This window comes from Oryctolagus cuniculus, chromosome 7, assembly GCF_051225735.1.
Source record: "Oryctolagus cuniculus isolate XC-2025 breed Fujian yellow rabbit chromosome 7, ASM5122573v1, whole genome shotgun sequence".
Lineage (NCBI taxonomy): Eukaryota > Metazoa > Chordata > Mammalia > Lagomorpha > Leporidae > Oryctolagus > Oryctolagus cuniculus.
Window position 1 is genome coordinate 113583483 of NC_142873.1, and position 19169 is coordinate 113602651.

At 41.4% G+C, this 19169-nt stretch overlaps 1 protein-coding gene across 3 annotated transcripts in view; it reads left to right on the top strand.

The window, feature by feature from the left end:
• The first annotated feature begins 462 nt into the window (after positions 1 to 462).
• Positions 463 to 19169, top strand: part of C7H1orf87 (chromosome 7 C1orf87 homolog) — an 83816-nt gene continuing 65109 nt past the window's right edge. For 2 of the 3 annotated variants that reach the window (XM_051856420.3, XM_089337277.1), the window contains exons 1-2: positions 463 to 708; positions 2630 to 2761. In XM_051856420.3, coding sequence (XP_051712380.3) covers positions 2655 to 2761 — 107 coding nt within the window. In that variant the 5' untranslated portion in view covers positions 463 to 708; positions 2630 to 2654. The remainder of the gene's footprint in view (positions 709 to 2629; positions 2762 to 19169) is intronic. The other variant, XM_089337278.1, reaches the window with a different exon arrangement.

A 19169-nucleotide genomic window follows, 5' to 3' on the forward strand; every position in this document is an offset into this window, starting at 1 on the left:
TTCGTAACATACATAGTCTCATTTTCTTCGTCTTTAAATAAAATTATTTTATTGGTAACTGTTAACTTACAAGGTAATGGCTTGCTTAAATAAGGTATCTAGTATATGGGTGGCACTCAAAGTTATTATTATCATTTTATTCTTATTTCATCACCAACTCATTTTTGGGCCCATGTTGCTTCTTTTTACAAATGATAAAACTGAGTCTCAAAAAAGGGATTTCCACGATCCATTCAGGGATGGCAGGGAGACGCCTGAATTCAAATCCACGAGGTAAGATCCCCAGCTATGTGCGAATCTCACAAAGGGAACTGAAGCCTAAAGAGAAAGGCCGCTACCCGGTGAGCAAGATGCGCATCTAGAAAGGCTCTGGTTGATATTTGCATTACTGGGAATGCACAGATTTGTGAAGATCTGGGCTGTTTGCCAGTCAGCAGTCGCTCTCCAGACTGAGACAGAGAAGGGCCCGCCTCCTGGCTCAGGTGGTGGTCCCCGCCCAGCTACAGCCTTCCAGCAACAGCCCTCTGCGTCCTTAGCGACGAGGGGGGAGCAGCCTGAGCCCTGGAGCAGGGCGCTGTGATTCATCAGATTCCTGGGATCGGGTCGCCACGCCCCGTGCCTGTCCACCCGGTCTCCCCGCTAGGGTTCCTGGGCAAGGCAAGGACTGCACACCTGTGAACCCCTCGGTCGGGACACACCACCCTAGCGGTAAGACTGAGCTCAGGGCTGACATGCAGCTGCTGGGCAGGGAGGGGACATAACCTTAACTAATTCTGGGCCTTGAAGTTTCCAGGCAGTTTCCTGGAGGTTGCAGATTCGCAGGAGGTCACTCACAGAGCAAGTGTTCAACTCTGTGGATTCGGATCATGATGATTTCCAAAGGCCTTTCAGTCTTAAAAGAGCCCTTATTAAAAAGTGTTCAGCCTGTGGCCAGGTTTAGAGAACTGTGTGTCACCATTAGCATTGGACCTATTTAAACAATCAGTGCTTATGTCATGCAAAATCTCAATTTCTGATTGCTTGGATTGTTGCAGAAACTGATGGTGATAACCATTCCCTCTTTCCTGCCAGAAGAGCTGCTTCAAACACATTGTCTCCCTGTTGAGTTACGCTCTCCTTCACCTGAGAGCCTAGCTGAAATCATCCTGGTTTTGTAAAGGGGAAACTGAGCATCAGAGCACTCTGAATATGGAATATTCATATCACCTATTAATGCCTCAGCCTCCTCGGGGACCCCACAAGGACCGCATTTGATCATCTAATGCCCCAGTAGATTTGTTTTGCACACTTCTTGGGTGGGGCAGCCAGCTCTGTTCATTATTGGTTCTGGGATGTTGAGTAAGTTACATTTCTACATTATACCCATTCCTCCAACTGTGAGTCAAGAATAGTAGTAATTAAAAGTGTTTTGCTCATACCTTTATTACAAATAGTGAGATAATGTAGCATACTCCATGCTTTGAGGGCCCTAACTGGATCTGAGATTAACCAATTAACAAGAAAAAACAATATATATCTTCAAGTTTTACATGGCACAAGAGTCCTTTTTTTTTTTTTTTTTTTTTTTTTTTGACAGGTAGAGATATAGATAGTGAGAGAGAGCCACAGAGAGAAAGGTCTTCCTTCTGTTGGTTCATCGCCCCCTGAATGGCCACTACAGCCTGCGCTGCACCAATCCGAAGCCAGGAGCTAGGTGCTTCTTCCTGGTCTCCCACGCGGGTGCAGGGCCCAAGCACCTGCACCATCCTCCACTGCCCTCCTGGGCCACAGCAGAGAGCTGGACCGGAAGAGGAGCAACCGGGAATAGAACCTGGCACCCATATGGGATGCCCGTGCCACAGGGGAGGATTAACCAAGTGAGCCACGGCGCCGGCCCAAGAGTCCTTATAAGTAGCTGAACTGCCCCCCCCCAAAAAAAAAAACTCAGATTCAGTTATTTATAGTCTGAATATAAGACAAAGAACAGTAAGTTGTAATGCAATAACTAAATGATGTGGAGAGACTTAAAACATAAGCATTAACAATGTCTGTCCAGAATTCCATCTCAGCTGCTCATTCTTGAGGACAAGGATGGTGCATCTTTCACATGGTAGTTTCAGCTTCTGCTATTTAGAAACCACAGAAAGATCAGTGAGTTTTTTACACCTCCTATTGATCAAATGCCTTTAAAAAAAGATTTATTTATTTATTTATTGGAAAGAGTCAGAGAGAGAAAAAGAGAGAGAGATTGTCCATCCACTGGTTCACTCCCCAGATGTTTGCAACAAGCAGCGGTAGTCCAGGCTGAAGCCAGGAGCCGGGTCTCCCATGTGGGTGACAGAGGCCCAGACACTTGGGCCATCTTCCACTGCTTTTTCCAGGCCATTAGCAGGGAGCTAGATCAGAAATGGAGCAGCCAGGACACAAACAAGTGCCCATATAAGATGTCTTACTGGCCACACGTTACACAATGCCAGCCCCTATCAAGTGACTAATTTCCATGGTCAATACACCAAAATGGTGTGTTCAAACTCCTTCATTGGCAAGCACGTGGTGCTGTAAACACTGTTTTTGTTGTTGTTGACAAGACTGCTGCAAGTCGCCACATGAAAAGCCAAAAGAAATAATTTGCTGATTTTCTACCTGCCAGATTTGAAGAAGTTGTGAGAAGTATCATGTCTTTGCACTGGAAGAATCCTCAGGACTCAGATGCAATGCCCAAGATCATGGTGAAAATCATTGGAGGTAAACATTTTCGATATCTTGCGGAGAAGCCGAACATGTAAGTTTACTGCTTGAGAAATATGTTTTGCTTGGCTGATAATGAAGTTTTGTGTTTTTTTTTTTTAAACCCGGAAATTTACATTTAAAAAATGCAATTTGTGGAAAATTAAGTCATTAAGATGCTACAAATGAATTAAAATAGTGTTGATAACTTCCATGTGCACTGTTTTCCTGATATTTTTCTTCTTTATAATTCCCCATTCTTCTTAATTACTCAGGCTGATTTTCCAAAGAGATGGGAAATATGAGCAATGTGACATTTATAAATATTAATGGAGAACTGCGGCTTCTCCTCATCTGCGTGGTAATAGGCCACGTGTGGTAATGTATTATAGAGGGGTAGAGGAGGAGGGCTGGTAGGCAACTTGTTATAAATTAAAGGAGTGGGAGGAACAATATATCATAACGTGTAAGGTTTTCACTTACTCTTGCTAACATCGGATCTTCCACTGAGCAGGGCTTTCAGAGGGTAGTTAAGTACCTTCCAAACTTACCGCAGTCACACTGGAGGGAGGACACATAGATCTCTAGAATTCACTAGAGGCTTGTCTCAGAAGGGTGTGAGCAGCTCTTCTCCGCGGAGTTTTGGTGATTCACGAAAGGCGAAAAGTTACTAGACCTGCCTTTCTTATGTAAGTGATAGTGAGTCAATCATGGCTGTTCCCTCCTAAGATTATTTCTTCAGGTCTTTCCTCTATTTCAAAAATCCACACGCTGACAAATAAAAAAATATACACACAAACAAAAATATGAGGGCATAATTGAATATAGGTATGGAAAGCAATAGTGACTATACTTGACTTCCATCAAAGACACCTGGCAGGTCCTCAGAAATTAAGATTTGGGATGTAGCTGGAAGCCTACTGGGTCAAGGTCATCAAGACCAGGATTACAATGAACAGGCTCCACAACGGCTTCAGAAAGGCAAGTGGGGGTCCTGGGCTGTAATTCCATGCTGGCTGATCTCTGCTCATGTATCTGGGAAGGCAGTGAAAGAGGAAGTGTCTGGGCCCCTACCACCCACATAGGAGATCCAGATGGAGGCATGGGCTCCTGGCTTCAGCCTGACCAGAAATCTCAGTAGCAGTCATTTGGGAAGTGAACCAGCAGATGGAAGATCTCTCTCATTCTGTCTGTCTCTCTATTTCTGTCACTTAGTCTTTCAAATAAATAATAAAAGTCTTTAAAAAAAACCATAAAAAGCAAATAGGTTTTACTGCTCCACCCTTAATCCCTGAACCCAGAGTTCCCATGTCTGGCTCACATTTGGGACCCTTACAGGGCTGAGAGATGTAAGTTTGAATATCAGCTCTGTTTCATATTGGCCTTTGACATTGGAAATGTGGATTGATCTCCCTGGCCTCAGATTCTATATATATAAATTGGTTGTAAAACAACACCTAACTAGCAGGGTTGTTAGGAAGATTAAATAAGAAAAAAGAGTATGTAAAGTACCTTTCCAGTGACTATGATCTTCAAAATGCTTACTCAAACCAATCAAATCTCTTTCTATGAAGTGTTTGCCATCCCTTTTATCTCCTATGCCTAGAAGGCAAGTTTTCTGCTTTGTAGATAAGAAAACTAAGAGACTGTAATAAGGTTAGTGATTATTTCAATATCTGTCAAATTTCCATCACTATCATGAAAAGTAAATAAGATTATTTTGGATACCCAGTTCAGATCTTCTACCTGAAAGATTACATTAAGACTTTATTAACTCAATTTCCTCTTTAAGTATTTTGTTTAGCTTCATTTTATTCAAAACTACTAAAACTACTTTTTTTTTTCCAGGGGTATCAAGCTTAATATGCTATTAATATGAGGATGGAGAGGAGATCTTGTTGTTTTTTTTTTTTTTTAATAGGAAGAAATACTTTATGTGAGAAGATGTCATATCTTCCTCTTTATATTTAAATTTCAAAAGCTAGGAAATAAGAGTACATTAAATCAGCTAATTAATTGTAAATTATTTTAAGATTTACTTCATTTATTAGAAAGGCAGAGTGAGAATGAGAGAGGAAGGGAGAAAGATATTATATTCACTAGTGCAGTCTCTAAATGGTCACTATAGCTAGGGCTTGACCAGGCTGAAGCCACAAGACAGGAACTGTAACCAAGTCTCCCACAAGGGTGGCAGGGACTCAAGTACTTAAACCAGCATCTACTGCTTCCTAGTCACATTAGCAGGGAGTTGGATCAGAAGTGACATAGCCAGGACTTAAACTGGCACTTAATTCATTATGGGTTGCAGGCTTTCCAAGTGGCAGCTTAACCTACTGCACCACGACCTGCCTCAATTAATTATAAATTGAAACACAGTTCTAAACTAAAATAGTCTGTATCATCCATGACACCGATTTTCTTTGTATCTGCTTTCTAAGAACTTTATGCATCCAACAGGATGACACAGTGTAGCTAATTCACATGCTTTGATAAATATCCTGGTATGATTCAACAAAAAATAGTTCTCAGCAGGCCTAATGTTACTGGGATAAGGAGAGATCCACCACTATCTTATATGTCCTAGAATCTGTCTCCCCCACAGTGTTTACAACCTCAAGGTGAGGCCTCAAGTTGGTATTGTCTTTGGGTTGAATCAGTCAAACACCTTAGTAGAAATCTGTAAAGAGAGCATAAGTAGACATGAGACAGAGGGGGACTTGAGCCATCCTCTGCTGCTTTCCCAGGTGCATTAGCAGGGAGCTGAATTGGAAGTGCAGGAGCCAGGACTTGAACCAGTGCTCTGATATGAGATGCCATCCCTGCATGCAGTGGCTGATGCTGCTGCATCACAGTGTTGGTCCCTGGTCTGATTTTTCTATAGGACATGTGTTGAACAGTGTGTCACACCTAAAGATGTACATCAGTATATTGGCTTGCTAGGGCCACTGTAATAATGTGCAACAAGCAGAGTGGGTGAGAACAACAGAATTCATTGTCTCCCAGGTCTGGAGGGTAGAAATCTGAATCCAAGGTATCCACAGAGCCCCTACATGTGAAGGTGCCAGGGAAGGCTCTGCCCGTGTCAAGTCTCTCTCCTTCCTTCTGGCAGCTCCTTGGTTTGTGGCATCAAAACTCTGAACTTCTCCTTACTCTCTCCCTGTTTCTTTATCCGTGTCCAAATCCCACCCCCCATTTATTTATTTATTTATTTAAAAATTAGAGTTACAGAGAGAGAGGGAGACAATGAGAGATCATCCACCTTTTGGCACACTCCCCCAGATGGCTGCAACAACTGGGGCTGGGCCAGGCCAAATCCAGGAACTAGCAACTTCGTCCACATCTCTAGCAGGGGACTCAAGCATTTGAGCCATCTTCCACTGCTTTCCCAAGCCATTAGCAGAGAGCTAGATCAGAAGTGGAGCAGTTGGGAGATGATCCAAACCCCATATGAAATGCAGGCATTGTAAGCAGTGGCTTTACCCACTATACTACAACACCAGCCCCCAAATATCCCCTTTCTATAAGGACTCCAGTCCAATGGGTTAGGGGGCTATCTTTTTCCAATATGACATCACCTTAACTCACTACATCTGCAAAAACACTATTTCCAAATAAGGTCATATTCTGAGGCATGAGGGTAAAGACTTCAACACAAGAATCTTGGCAGGCATACAATTCCATCCATTTCAACCAACTTCTCATCTTACAGATGAGATGAGATAACTAAGGCCTCAGCCTAATGCAGGCCAAAGCTCCAGACCAGTTACTAAGAACTAAGATGGAAAGCCAACTCTCCTTCCCTCTTTCCTTAATTTAACCTGTATTGTTGTTGAGAGATGAGAGGAAAATATGAACATCTTGTTAACATACATATTAATTTGCAAAGTTGCTCAATCTATAAACTTCAAAGAATGAAGTAAGTGTCCTCCAATTTGTACCTTGGTCATCTTCTTCCCAGATTCTTGCAACAGCCTTGCAACCCAGCTCTTTACTGGCAAGCTGTTGTCTAATCCCTCCCTGCAGCCTTGCTCCTCAGCATGTAGTCCATGAGCCATCAGCATCAGCCTCACCTGGGAGCATGTTGGAAACAGAACCTCAGAATCTCAGTATGCCCTTCAGAGATGTTGAGTCAGAATCTGCCCTAGGCACTCCAATGCACATTCCAGATTGAGAAGCTCCATTCTCAAATAAGGCCAGCAGGATCTTTCCAAAATACAAATCTGATAATGTGCTGCCACCACCAGTCCCAGAATTCCCTGCCATACCTGGGGCTCCTATTACACTCTTAGGGATGATTCTACTCTGTGACCACTTCCTGTCCATTTGTGTCTCCCTCATTTTACTGTAATTTCGTGTGCACAACTATATCCTTAGCACAGAGGACAAAATCACTTACATGTTCAAAGTCTATTAAATGAATTATAACAACGTGATTGCCAGAAAAGTAAAGATCTATAAAGACAGTACTTAGTTGTTTTAAATAAAGCTAAGTCTAAATGCTTATGCTTTTAAAATAGCCTGCAGATGCTACTATGGAACCCTGAGATACAATTTTTGATATTCCTGGAAAAGAAAAAAGCAGGTGACAAAAACAGATAATCTGATTTCCAAAAAGGAGATAAGAATGACTTTAAAAAAACAACAACAACAAAACAAAACCAGAGGCAACCTTAATAAAATTTTAGATTAAATAATTAAATATATTAATTATGAAAACAAAACATGAAAGTGATAATTACTAAGGGTAGACAAATGTTGACTTGAATCAGATTATTGCAAACTGGCCCCATTTCCTTCACTGGTAAAGTCACTGTAGCCCAACGAAGAGAATGATAGACAAATAGTATTGTTGATTTCAATGACCAGTAGGTACCTTTTTCTCACAAAGTCCTGAAACAAGACAGAGACTTGTGGCTGAATGGTATTAAGGCAGACAAATACTAACATGGTGGTGACTGAATAACTGAACCCAACCTACTGGACATGTGGAGGACTTGTGACCCTGCTCTTATTCAACAGTTTTTAATAAACTTTTCAGAAGGAGACAGAAAAATGATTATTGTAAACATGCAGGCAAGCTGCTGAATACTGAGAAAACTTGGCAGGACGATGGGATAAAACAAATAATATCAAACCATCAGAGAAATATGCAAAGTCTTTCTTTAGATAAATATACATGTTCATGGTTACATGGAATCAATGTTAAGTTTTTAAAATTTTTAATTATTTTTTAAAAGATTCAATATGGTTTGTAGATACAAGTCTAAGAAAACAATAATGTTGCCTTCCACCCTCCCTTCCTCTCTCCCCCTTTCTCCCTCCCGCCCTCTTTTCTTCTTCCTTTGTCTTTTTTAATTTTAAAAGATAACATATTTTAAATTTACATTACAATAAAAAGACTTAATACTTCACCCAATAAGAAGTTTAACAAGTAAAAAACAAAAAACCCTAGTTTAATGCAAATATAGACAATGGCTGTAGACAATAATTGAATGGGAAAATGACCATTGTCTGTGTTTGAGATTAACATGAGCAGAGGGATGGGATGCAGAGGCCCACTGTACTCAGTGCTTCATTCTGGGTACCACATTTGAGGAGAGATCCTCGAATACTGAAAGTGTGGGCAGCATAGGGCATTGTGTAAAATATGTCCTAGAGGAACATTTGAAGAATCTGGAGATTGATTTGTTAGACAGAAAAGGAAGTAAATCAACTTCAAGAAACTCCTTTGTGTAGAGAAGCTACCAGTGAATAAAGCTGACCTCCATCGTTCTTTCCAATGCTGAGACTTGGGACCCAAACCACTTCCTTCATCCCCTGAATACATTGCTGTATGGTGTCGCAAAACACAGTGGAAGCTGGCTGCAAGTTTTGATAGAGAAGGATCATACATATCTGCAATGATTTACATATTTATGCTTAGGTAAACAAAAGTATGGTATTTTCTCACATGACTCTTTTGGAGCCCATATTCTGTCATTTCTTAATCCCTCAATACCCTTCATAATTATAAATTCTCTGTGACTTGTTTAATATTCTTATGAGTTAATATTAATAGTATTAGCAATTAATGCGTATATGGAAGTCTAGCAACATCCTTTTCACAAACATTAACCAAGTGCCTACTAAGTTTCAAGCCTTGGGATACAGTAGTGTACCTAAAGTTCTAGTTGTAAGTTCCCAAAAACAGGTTAACCATGACCATTCGAATGAAAATAGCACAGTGAGGAAAACTGAGGATATTGAGAAGGGTGTATCAAGTCAGAACAGGTGTTCCCAGAAATCCTGTCTGAGCAGGTGTCCTCTGATCCTAAGTGGGGTGGAGACATGCAGCAAGAACTACCCACTGAGAATTGTCCTCGTTTAACCATCAGGGAGCACCTAAAACTGAACCAGCCTCCATCCCAGTGAGTGGCTCTACTAGATTCTAACATCTGCTCCAGATTCAGCGGCTACAACTTCTCACATGCCCCAAGTTCTCCAGTTACTGAACATTTGGATTTCCCAGCTACAGCTACAAACAAATGTCACCTAAGTGGACCACCTACAGTCCAAGTAAACTGCATGGACAAGGTTAACATACGCTTACCTCATAAAAATATGAGGCCACAGAGACGAGTAGGGCTCAGACTGTGAGCTGCTTGGCCAAGGAAGGTACTTTGAATTTGTTCAAAGATGGGAATCCACTGGAGAATTGAGAGCAGTGGATAACATATTTATGCTTTCTAAAGAATGGTTCTGGTTGCTGAGTCATAGATAGGAATGAAAAGAGAAAGATCATTCTGAGAGATAATCCAGTCATTGAGACAAGAGATGGTAGCAATGACTGGTTATAGTCACTAAATAAATGCTGGTTAAACTCTGTTTAAAAATTCAAATACTGTACTTATTATATTTTTGAGAAATAATCGACCATAATACCTTATTTTCGTTTATTGCTTTTCTTACCATAAAAATTTCATATCTTAATGTGTATGAACTCAGACTCTCCTTAAAACTAAAAATAATATCAGAGCAGATATCAGAGACTGTAATTGCCATTTTCAGAAATTCACAAGTGAATGCCAAATGATGCTTTATTTAGAAAATCAGTGCTCAGTAATTGAGACTGTGAAGTCAACATTGTTTACTATTTGAAATTCCATATTTCAAAAAACTAATAAAAAGCCAAAGTGAAAAACAAAATACTATTTACAACACCCATGACAGAATAAAGTTAACCCTACAAATCAGTAGGGAAAAAAAAGTGAGCAATCTAATTTCAAAGATTCACAATTGACCTAAACAGGCAACTGACAAAAGAAGAAATAAAAATAAATAATAGACATATGTATGAGGGTAGGATTCAACGTATGTTGAATAAAAGAAATAGTAAAATAATTTTAAACAGCAATGAGATATGCTTTTTCACAAATCAAATTAGGAATGTGTTTATAAAGGAAATAATTAGGGTTGACAGGGTTTAGAAAGTTTAGAAAAAGAATATTCACATGCTACCTTTTCTAAAGTACAAGAAGACTTCAAAAAGTTCATGGAACTTTTTGCAGGGATTTCAAATTTTGTTGCACAAAAAATTATCTTTTAATTCCATTCTTCTTTGAACTTTTTGAGTTACCCTTATATATTTACCAAAAGCTTTGACAGACAGTGTATGCACTTTGCATATATCTGTAATTCAATTCTGTGGAAATAATTGTGAATGGATGTAATGGCTTCAAAGATTTACACAAGAGTGGGTAAGTCTGGGTCCCAATAGGAAGCAGATCCCTTGCTCAAATTAGGATGATTTTTTTTTTTGATTTTTTTTTGATTTTTTTTTTTTTGATTTTTTTGACAGGCAGAGTGGAGAGTGAGAGAGAGAGACAGAGAGAAAGGTCTTCCTTTTGCCGTTGGTTCACCCTCCAATGGCCGCCGCAGCCAGTGCGCTGCGGCCGGCGCGCTGCGGCCGGCGCACCGCGCTGATCCGATGGCAGGAGCCAGGTGCTTTTCCTGGTCTCCCATGGGGTGCAGGGCCCAAGCACCTGGGCCATCCTCCACTGCACTCCCTGGCCACAGCAGAGGGCTGGCCTGGAAGAGGGGCAACCGGGACAGAATCCGGCGCCCCGACCGGTACTAGAACCCGGTGTGCCGGCGCCACTAGGCGGAGGATTAGCCTAGTGAGCCGTGGCGCCGGCCCAAATTAGGATGATTTAAGGATACTTTAGTCATGAAAACATTAATTACAAAGATGTATGCTGACATGAAGAGAACAGCAAGGTATAGTATAAGAACTGTGTGAGATCAACTTCAACACTGATACCAGCAGTGACTCTGATGAGGTAAAAGAAGGGAAATGTCAAACTCAAAAGGCTTCCATAGCCTTGGCAACTCATGACTAGAGCCTAGGGAGATTACTGACGCCATAAACAAGAGTGTCAAATTGTTAAGTCAACAACAGGAGTCACTGTGTACTTACTTCTCATGTGGGATCTGTCCTTAATATGTTGTCCAGTGTGAAGTAATGCTATAACTAGTACTGAAACAGTATTTTAACTTTGTGTTTCTGTGTGGGTGCAAACTGATGAAATCTTTACTTAATATATACTGAATCGATCTTCTGTATATAAAGATAATTGACAATGAATCTTGATGTGAATGGAATGGGAGAGGGAGTGGGAGATGGGAGGGGTGGGAGTGGGAGGGAAATTATGGGTGGGGGGAAGCCAATGTAATCCATAAGCTGTAATTTGGAAATTTATATTTACTAAATAAAAAAAAGAAAGAAAAAAAAAAACAAAAGAAGGGAAATGTTACTGAAATTAATGGAAGAAGTATGCTGTAGCGTTGGTCACATTGGGAAAAGTAGTGGCCTTTGGTCAAGAGACACATGGAACTGCTGTCTAAGGGAAACACCTCCTGCAGGGTTACCTGTTGGGTAAAATTAACCACAATGAAAGGACTTAGGAGCTATTGGTAGAGTACACACTGGTCAGCTTCCTAGAGTGGAGAACAATGGTGAAAATCTAGGGGCAAAAAATATATAGTTTAGCGGCAATACTTAAATTAATAAAATATGGAAACAAAGTAAATATTCAACATTATAAGACTAATTAAGTATACTTCTGTATATCCATGCAATGAAACACTACCTGGACATAGATATTTAAGTGTTGTTGAAGAGACATTAAGTATTGATATGTACAATACCCACGTTATATTGCAGCTGATGAGGAGGCCAGGCAGTGGCACAATCATTTTGCTTAGGCTTGCAGAAGCAAAATAGGAGAGAATGCAATGCGGGAACAAAAAAAAATATTAAGTTTCAAGCTTATGGAGTTGACTCAAAGATTCAGAAGGTACAACCTGCAGAGCTATTGGAAGCAATCCACCCAAGGACATCATATTACTGTCATATTTTGGGTTTTATTTTGTTTTCTGTAAACTGAGTAACCTTTCAGGATGTTGTTTAAAAGAATCCTGCTTTATTAGAGTGTATTTTAATACTTATTCATCTTGTTTTAGAATCCATAAAAACCTGAGTTTACCACCCAACATGTAGCAAGTCAATAACTGACAAAGGCATGGTAGAAGACAGTAGGGAGTTACTTTACAGTGCATTCAGTAGAGAGATGGGCAGCTATCATTCAATTCCCAGATGCCCCGAGCAAGTTAGGCTGCTGAATCCTACAGGTTAAAGTTGAGACTGAGCAGTGCATGATCAGCTTGGGTGAGGCTCTCGGGTTGGTTCACAGTGCTGTTGGCCTTCTTTTGATTGATCAGGGATTGGAGGGGCCATGTCCTTTTGTCCTTTGGCAAACTTGGCTCTGCTCTTTGTGGGTCATCAACTACATTGGGTATGACTGGTTTTGATCAGGGCCTGGAGTTACTGTGAACATCTCTCAGAATAGAATAGAGTCTAGCATTAGAATGTTAACTGTTGAGGTGATCATTGAATTCTGAGTCTTCATGATTCAGGGTCATGCAAGGCAGACCTGATCCTGTACTACTCCCTTAATTTAGTGAGCTAATTTTTAGCAAGGAGTTGACTTGTAATCAACAAAGTGAAGACAAATGAACTGCCATCTGAGGGGGAGTAACTCGGACCTGATAACATCTGTGTCACAGGCATTAGGAGCAGAAGCTTGGTTTCAATTTCTTGTAACTCTTTAATCATAAAACATATAGGTAGGGCAACCATTCTAGCTACTTCCGGGTGAAACGGGGTATAGCAGGAATTTTCAGGATTGGAGGAGAGGAAGCTGTAGGCATTCTTTTCAATAAAATTTCTAGTCTCGGGTTTAACTGAAGAGATTCTCTGCATCACACTAGGATTTGGCCCAGGTAGTTTCTGCATAATTTTATCTTGCAGGTGCATCACCATTCCACAGCAACAATAAAAGCATCAACATACTAATATTCCTACACCTAAAACACAAACCACAAAGATAAGCAGATTTTGCCAATTAGCTGTTTTTCCAGTCCCAGCCATTGATTAGGCTCAAGGTGAGGCCAGACATAGCATTAAGCTGGATATGCATATCCTGGAGAGCTAGGGAAATGCTCCCAGAGCTGTCAGGGACGTACACACAACATTCTGTCTTAATGAGGACGTAAGCTCCCCCTTGGGAGGCCATGAGAACTTCCAAAGCCACTTGGTTTTGGAAGACTGCCTTCCTCACTAGAAAGACTTCCGTATTTGGCACTGTCACTTAAGGCACACTGAGTGTAATTTGTTAGCGTTTCAATGTGCCAAATCACATGATCCAGCCCTATCTGTTGGCAAAGATGGAGAGTACGTAAGCATCTCGAGGGAAGACGAAGCTGGTCCATAGGAGGAGCAGGTTTGTAAAGTTAGCAACGTTTTATATATTCTTTACCCATCTTCCTTGAACCCAAAGTGCATCTTCCTCTCCATCCCAGGGGAAGCCAAGGTGACTGACCGATGTTACATAGCCATTGGCTTCCATTGGAAACTGCCTGCTGTTCCTGGCCTGTGCTCCTGGTCAGTCAGAAACCATGGGCCTGCAGAACCAAAATGTGTTGACAGTGATGCACAGGAATCCACCCCATTTCTCAGGCGCTATTTGTTCTCTTAATAATATGTTCTCTAGGGCTAGTTTTGGGGCACAGCAAGTTAAATCACAACATACAATGTTTGCATGCCATATAGTGCTGGTTCTCATCCTGGTCCCTGCAAAGGCACCTAGGAAAGCAGGGAAAGATGGCCCAAGTACTTGGGTTCCTGCCACCTATGTGGGAGATCCAGAGGGAGTTCCTGAGTTCTGGCTTTGGCCTGGCCCAGCCCTGGCATTGGGGACATTTGCTGAGTGAACCAGCTGGTAGAAGTCTTTTATGTCCTCCTATAACTTTGCATTTCAAATAAACAAATATATCTTTAAAAAAAAAGAGAGAGAGATAAAAGAATAGATTGTGTTCTCTATTCCCATTAGACCCATATTTGGAAATTATTGGGTAGCACCTTAGGAACATGCAGTTATCACTCCTCCAGCTGGGGTATGGTTACTGCTTGAGCTTCAACACAAATCTCAACCAAAAAGAAGTACTTATTATGTCCTGGACACCCAAGGGTATTGCTGGTAGGTCCTAAAGTGATATCATCTTGAGATACATACCCTAGTGAAGGGTTGTTGATTTGAAGGTCTTGAATCAATGACTGTAGATTCATTGCCCAGATCTTTCCTTGTAAGGGGGACACCCACCAGGTTACGCCTGAGGTGCTGAGTCAAGGCAGTATCCTGCAAATCCAGCATGAAACTTACGTAATCTGTGTGTTTTGCTGGACCCAATCTAGGAAAAGGTCTGTTACACCTTCCCACCACCACCTATAATTAAGGCAGGAACATTAAATTTGCAAAATTCCACAGATTAGCATAATTGGGACCATCATTTTGAGTCTTTTTTAACTTTTATTTAATAAATATAAATTTCGAAAGTACAACTTTTGGATTATAGCAGTTTTTCTCCCCATAACCACCATCCCACATGCAAACCATCCCATCTCCTACTCCCTCTCCCATCCCATTCTTCATTAATATTCATTTTTAATTATCCTTATCTACAGAAGATCAACTTAGTATATACTAAGTAAAGATTTCAACAGTTTGCACCCACACAGACATGCAAAGTATAAAGTACTGTTTGAGTAATAGTTTTACTGTTAATTTTCGTAGTACAACACATTAAGGACAGAGATCCTACATGGGGAGTAAGTGCACAGTGAATCCTGCTATTGACTTAACAATTGTCTTGTGTCACCTCTTATGTTCTTTAGTTTCAACTTCAGTCTGAGTCCTGTCTCACAGCATCATTGATCTCTGGGAAGTTCTCTTTTCTCTCAGTCCAGCAGGCAGGGGCTTGTGAGCCTACATTTGCATCTGATACTGCCTTCACATAAGTGTAATTGTTCCAAGACCTGACCCTTGCAAATCTAACAGATGAGCAAGTCCCATGTAACCCCTGGTCAGCATCTAAATGACCAACCCACAAGAGTGAAAGTTGGCACTCAGGCTGGGTCTCTTTCCAAGTTTTGAGGAGTACCCAGTATTCCAGTTTTAAATGATGGAGAGGGATGCCAGTAGGCTAAAGCATACAGTTTGAAGCAAATGAATGGAATGCATATATTTGTAAAGTCATGTCTAGTTCTTTCAATTTTTAAATGAGTTTGTTCATCTAGGCACAAGAGCAGAGGAATGGTTTCACATACCATAATTTATAGGGGTTTGATTGGAACCTGTTTCAAGGAGCCACTGGGATTCTGGGAATCTAAGCAATGCCATCAGCAAATCTTTATCTCAAGTCCAGTTGTTGCCCTGGCACCTTTTAGCTATAGTTCTTCTTTCAGTCTTCTCAGTTGATAGAGGTCTCCAAGAGGCATGTAAATTCCATTTACTTCCTAGATATTTGTATACTACTTATGTAATGCTAGCAATGAAAACATTCCCATTATCACTTTGAATAGAGAAGGGTGTCCAAATTGGGGGATGATTTCCTTCAACATAATTTTAATAATTCTAATGCCTTCTCCAAGTGCCAAGAGTAAACCTCAGCCCACAAGTGAAAGTTCCTACCAACAGACATTTGAAGTTTCCTCTTCTTTTGACATTACAATGTCTATTTTCCAGTCTTACAGTAGAGTCTACTTGCCAGCCTTTCCCCTGAACTCTCTCCACTAACTTGCATTTCCACCTTGTTATATGGTGGGCCTCTCTTAGGATTGTTTTTAGCATAGCTCATGCACATTTTTATGACTTTCTATTTGGCCTTCTGCATGTTTGGGCCAATTATGGACTTTTGAACCATTGTAGGGGTGCATCTCAATCATAGTGAGTGCTCTAATATATAAACTTAATTATAATCTTCATCAGGGGCTCAGGCACCAAAATTATCCGTTGGCCATTTACTAGTCAGGAATCCAAACTCTACTCCCAGGACAGTTTAAGTCCTTTGGGAAATAGTCTGACTTAAAATGGGTCCAGTCTGAATTTTGAATATGTGCCATCACTAAAGGCTTTTAGTTTGTGCTGCTACTTTTGGGGCACAGTCAGACCTAATTTCCTTGAGAAAGCTTACCGTCTGATTTTTGATATCTGGGATACTGCTTTGGTGGCTGCTGCTTCTGCTAACCTTAAAATCTCTTGAGCCTGCTTCATGTCTTTTTCTCCTGATGTCAACATTCCTTTCTATCCAAGTAGCTCTGTTGACATGTAATGCAGAAAAAGTATACTTAGAGTCAGTATAAATATTTACTATCTTGCCTCTTCCAAGGCTTATGGCACAGGTGAGAATTCTGAGTTCAGTCTCTTGGGCCAAGGAATCTGGTGGCAACGCTTCTGCTTCCAAAATCTTGTGATGAGTTACCATTGCATTTCCAGCCTTTTAATTTCCCTTGCCCGTGAAGATACTTCTATCCATGAAGAATTGCAGATACGGAGTTTCTGAGGGGACATCAGTCAGGTTTGGCCTGCTGAAATATACTCATTCAATAATCTAGAATCAGTCACATATAACTTCCTCCAGAGGGTTGTGGGAGCAAGGTAGCTATATTTATAGATGATAAAGTTTTTAGAGTTGCATTTAGGTTATTTAATAATGGCTTGGTATTAGTCCTCCAGGAGCAGGGAAATAAGTCAATAACTTCCCTTTTGTTCTGTTTGTACTGTGGAGGGCTCTACAAAAGTGAATTTCTCTGTCTCAATGTATATATGGTTGGTGATTGTACCATTCTCAGGCATGTCAGCCAACCTCGGGTGACAATATTAATTTTCTTTGAAGAGTTTACCACTGGGTATTTCATTATGCCCAAATTTTGAGTCCATATTCTTTGTACTAATCCTTGCCTCTTGTGCACCGAGAGATTGCAGGGTTTTCTCAGGTCTGGAACCCCCAGTGCAGTGCTGTGAGAATACAAGGCATCATATTTGGTCCACTTTTCTCTTTTGAAATGATAGCCCTGTGTATAGCCGCAGTTCTGGCAGTCTTTTGTGATAGTGGTTTCAGGAAATCATGCATAGGAACCCTTTCTTCATAACCTCTGAGATGTATCTATTTTTTTTTTTTTAACAGGCAGAGTGGACAGTGAGAGAGACAGAGAGAAAGGTCTTCCTTTGCCATTGGTTCACCCTCCAATGGCCGCCCGCAGCCTGCGCGCTGCAGCCAGCACACCGCGCTGATCTGATGGCAGGAGCCAGGAGCCAGGTGCTTTTCCTGGTCTCCCATGGGGTGCAGGGCCCAAGCACCTGGGCCATCCTCCACTGCACTCCCTGGCCACAGCAGAGAGCTGGCCTGGAAGAGGGGGAACCGGGACAGAATCCAGCGCCCCAACCGGGACTAGAACCCAGTGTGCCGGCACCGCTAGGCGGAGGATTAGCCTAGTGAGCCACAGCGCCAGCCAAGATGTATCTATTTTTGCTTAAGGTTGACACCAGCGACTCTATCAGCTTTTAAAGATTTACTTATTTATTTGAAAAGCAAAGTTACAGGGATAGAGAGAGATCTTTTTTCTTTTTTTAAGTTTTTATTTAATGAATGCATTTTTCATAGGTACAGCTCTAAGAATATTGTGGTTCTTTCCCCCATACCCACCCTCCCACCCCGACTCCCATCCCACCTCCCTCTTCCTTTCCCATCCCCTTCCTCATTATGGTTCATTTTTGGTTTGATTTTATATACAGAGGACCAATGCCATGTTAAGCACAGATTTCAACAGTTTGTACCCACACATACACACAACATATAAGGTACAGTTTGAGAACAAGATTTCCAGTTAATTCTCATGGTACAACTCATTAAAGACAGAGGTTCTACATGGGGAGTAAGTGTACAGTGACTTCTGTTGTTTCTTTAACAATTAACACTCTTATTTATGACATTAGTGATCACCTGAGGCTCTTGCCATGCTTTTTGTGACCATAGACTCCATCAGTATTTGGACATGGCCATAAGCAAAGTGGATATTCTCTCCTCCCTTCAGAGAAAAGTACATCCTTCTTTGATGGCCCCTTCTTTCCACTGAGGTCTCACAAAGATACTTTGTGTAGGATTTTTTTGCCACAGAGTCTTGGCTTGAGAGAGAGATCTTCCATCTGCAGGCTCACTCCCCAAATGACCAAAATGGCCAGGGTTGGGTTCAACCAAAACCAGGAACTTGGAACTCCATCCAGGTCTCCTACATGGGCAGCAGCTACCCAACTACTTGAGCCATCTTCTGCTGCTTTCCCAAGTTCACTAACAGGGAACTGGATCTGAGGTGGAGCAATTGGGACCAGAACCAGCACTCATATGGGATGCTTGCTTTGGAGGCAGCTGTGCTACAATGCCAGCTGATAAAAACTACATCTTGATCTGGACAGTTTTTATATGTCCTCTTGAGATCAAAATCTTTTTCTGAAAACACCTCCTGTAGCTTAATTTGGTTTGCCCTCATCACCAGGATGGACCTGTCCTCCTTGCTAGTGTGATCTGCTTGCCTGCTTGGAGAGAAGCAATTGAGGACCAGGTGTCAATGTCAAAAACCCTTTAAGTACAGTTGAGCCACAAAGAGGTTTTAGAAAGAGGGGTTCTTATGCTAGTTTACCTGGAGTCTGTTTGAATGTTATATGTTCTTTAGCTGATAGGAATTTTTTTAAAGATTTATTTATTTATTTGAAAGGCGGAATTAGAGAGAGAGAGAGAGAGAGAGAGTTCTTCCCTCCACTGGTTCACTCCTCAGATGGCCACAATGACTGGAGCTGTGCCAGGAGCCAGGAGTTTCTTCTGGGTCTCCCACATGGGTGCAGGGGCCCAAGGACTTGGGTCATCTTCTCCTGCTTTCCCAGGCCATTGCAGAGAGCTGGATCAGAAGTGGAGCAGCCAGGAATCAAACTGGCACCCAGATGGGATGCCAGCACTGCAGGCAGCAGCTTTACCCACTATGCCACAGCGCCAGCAATACAAAATTTAACATTGAGATCACCAAACTGGTTTTC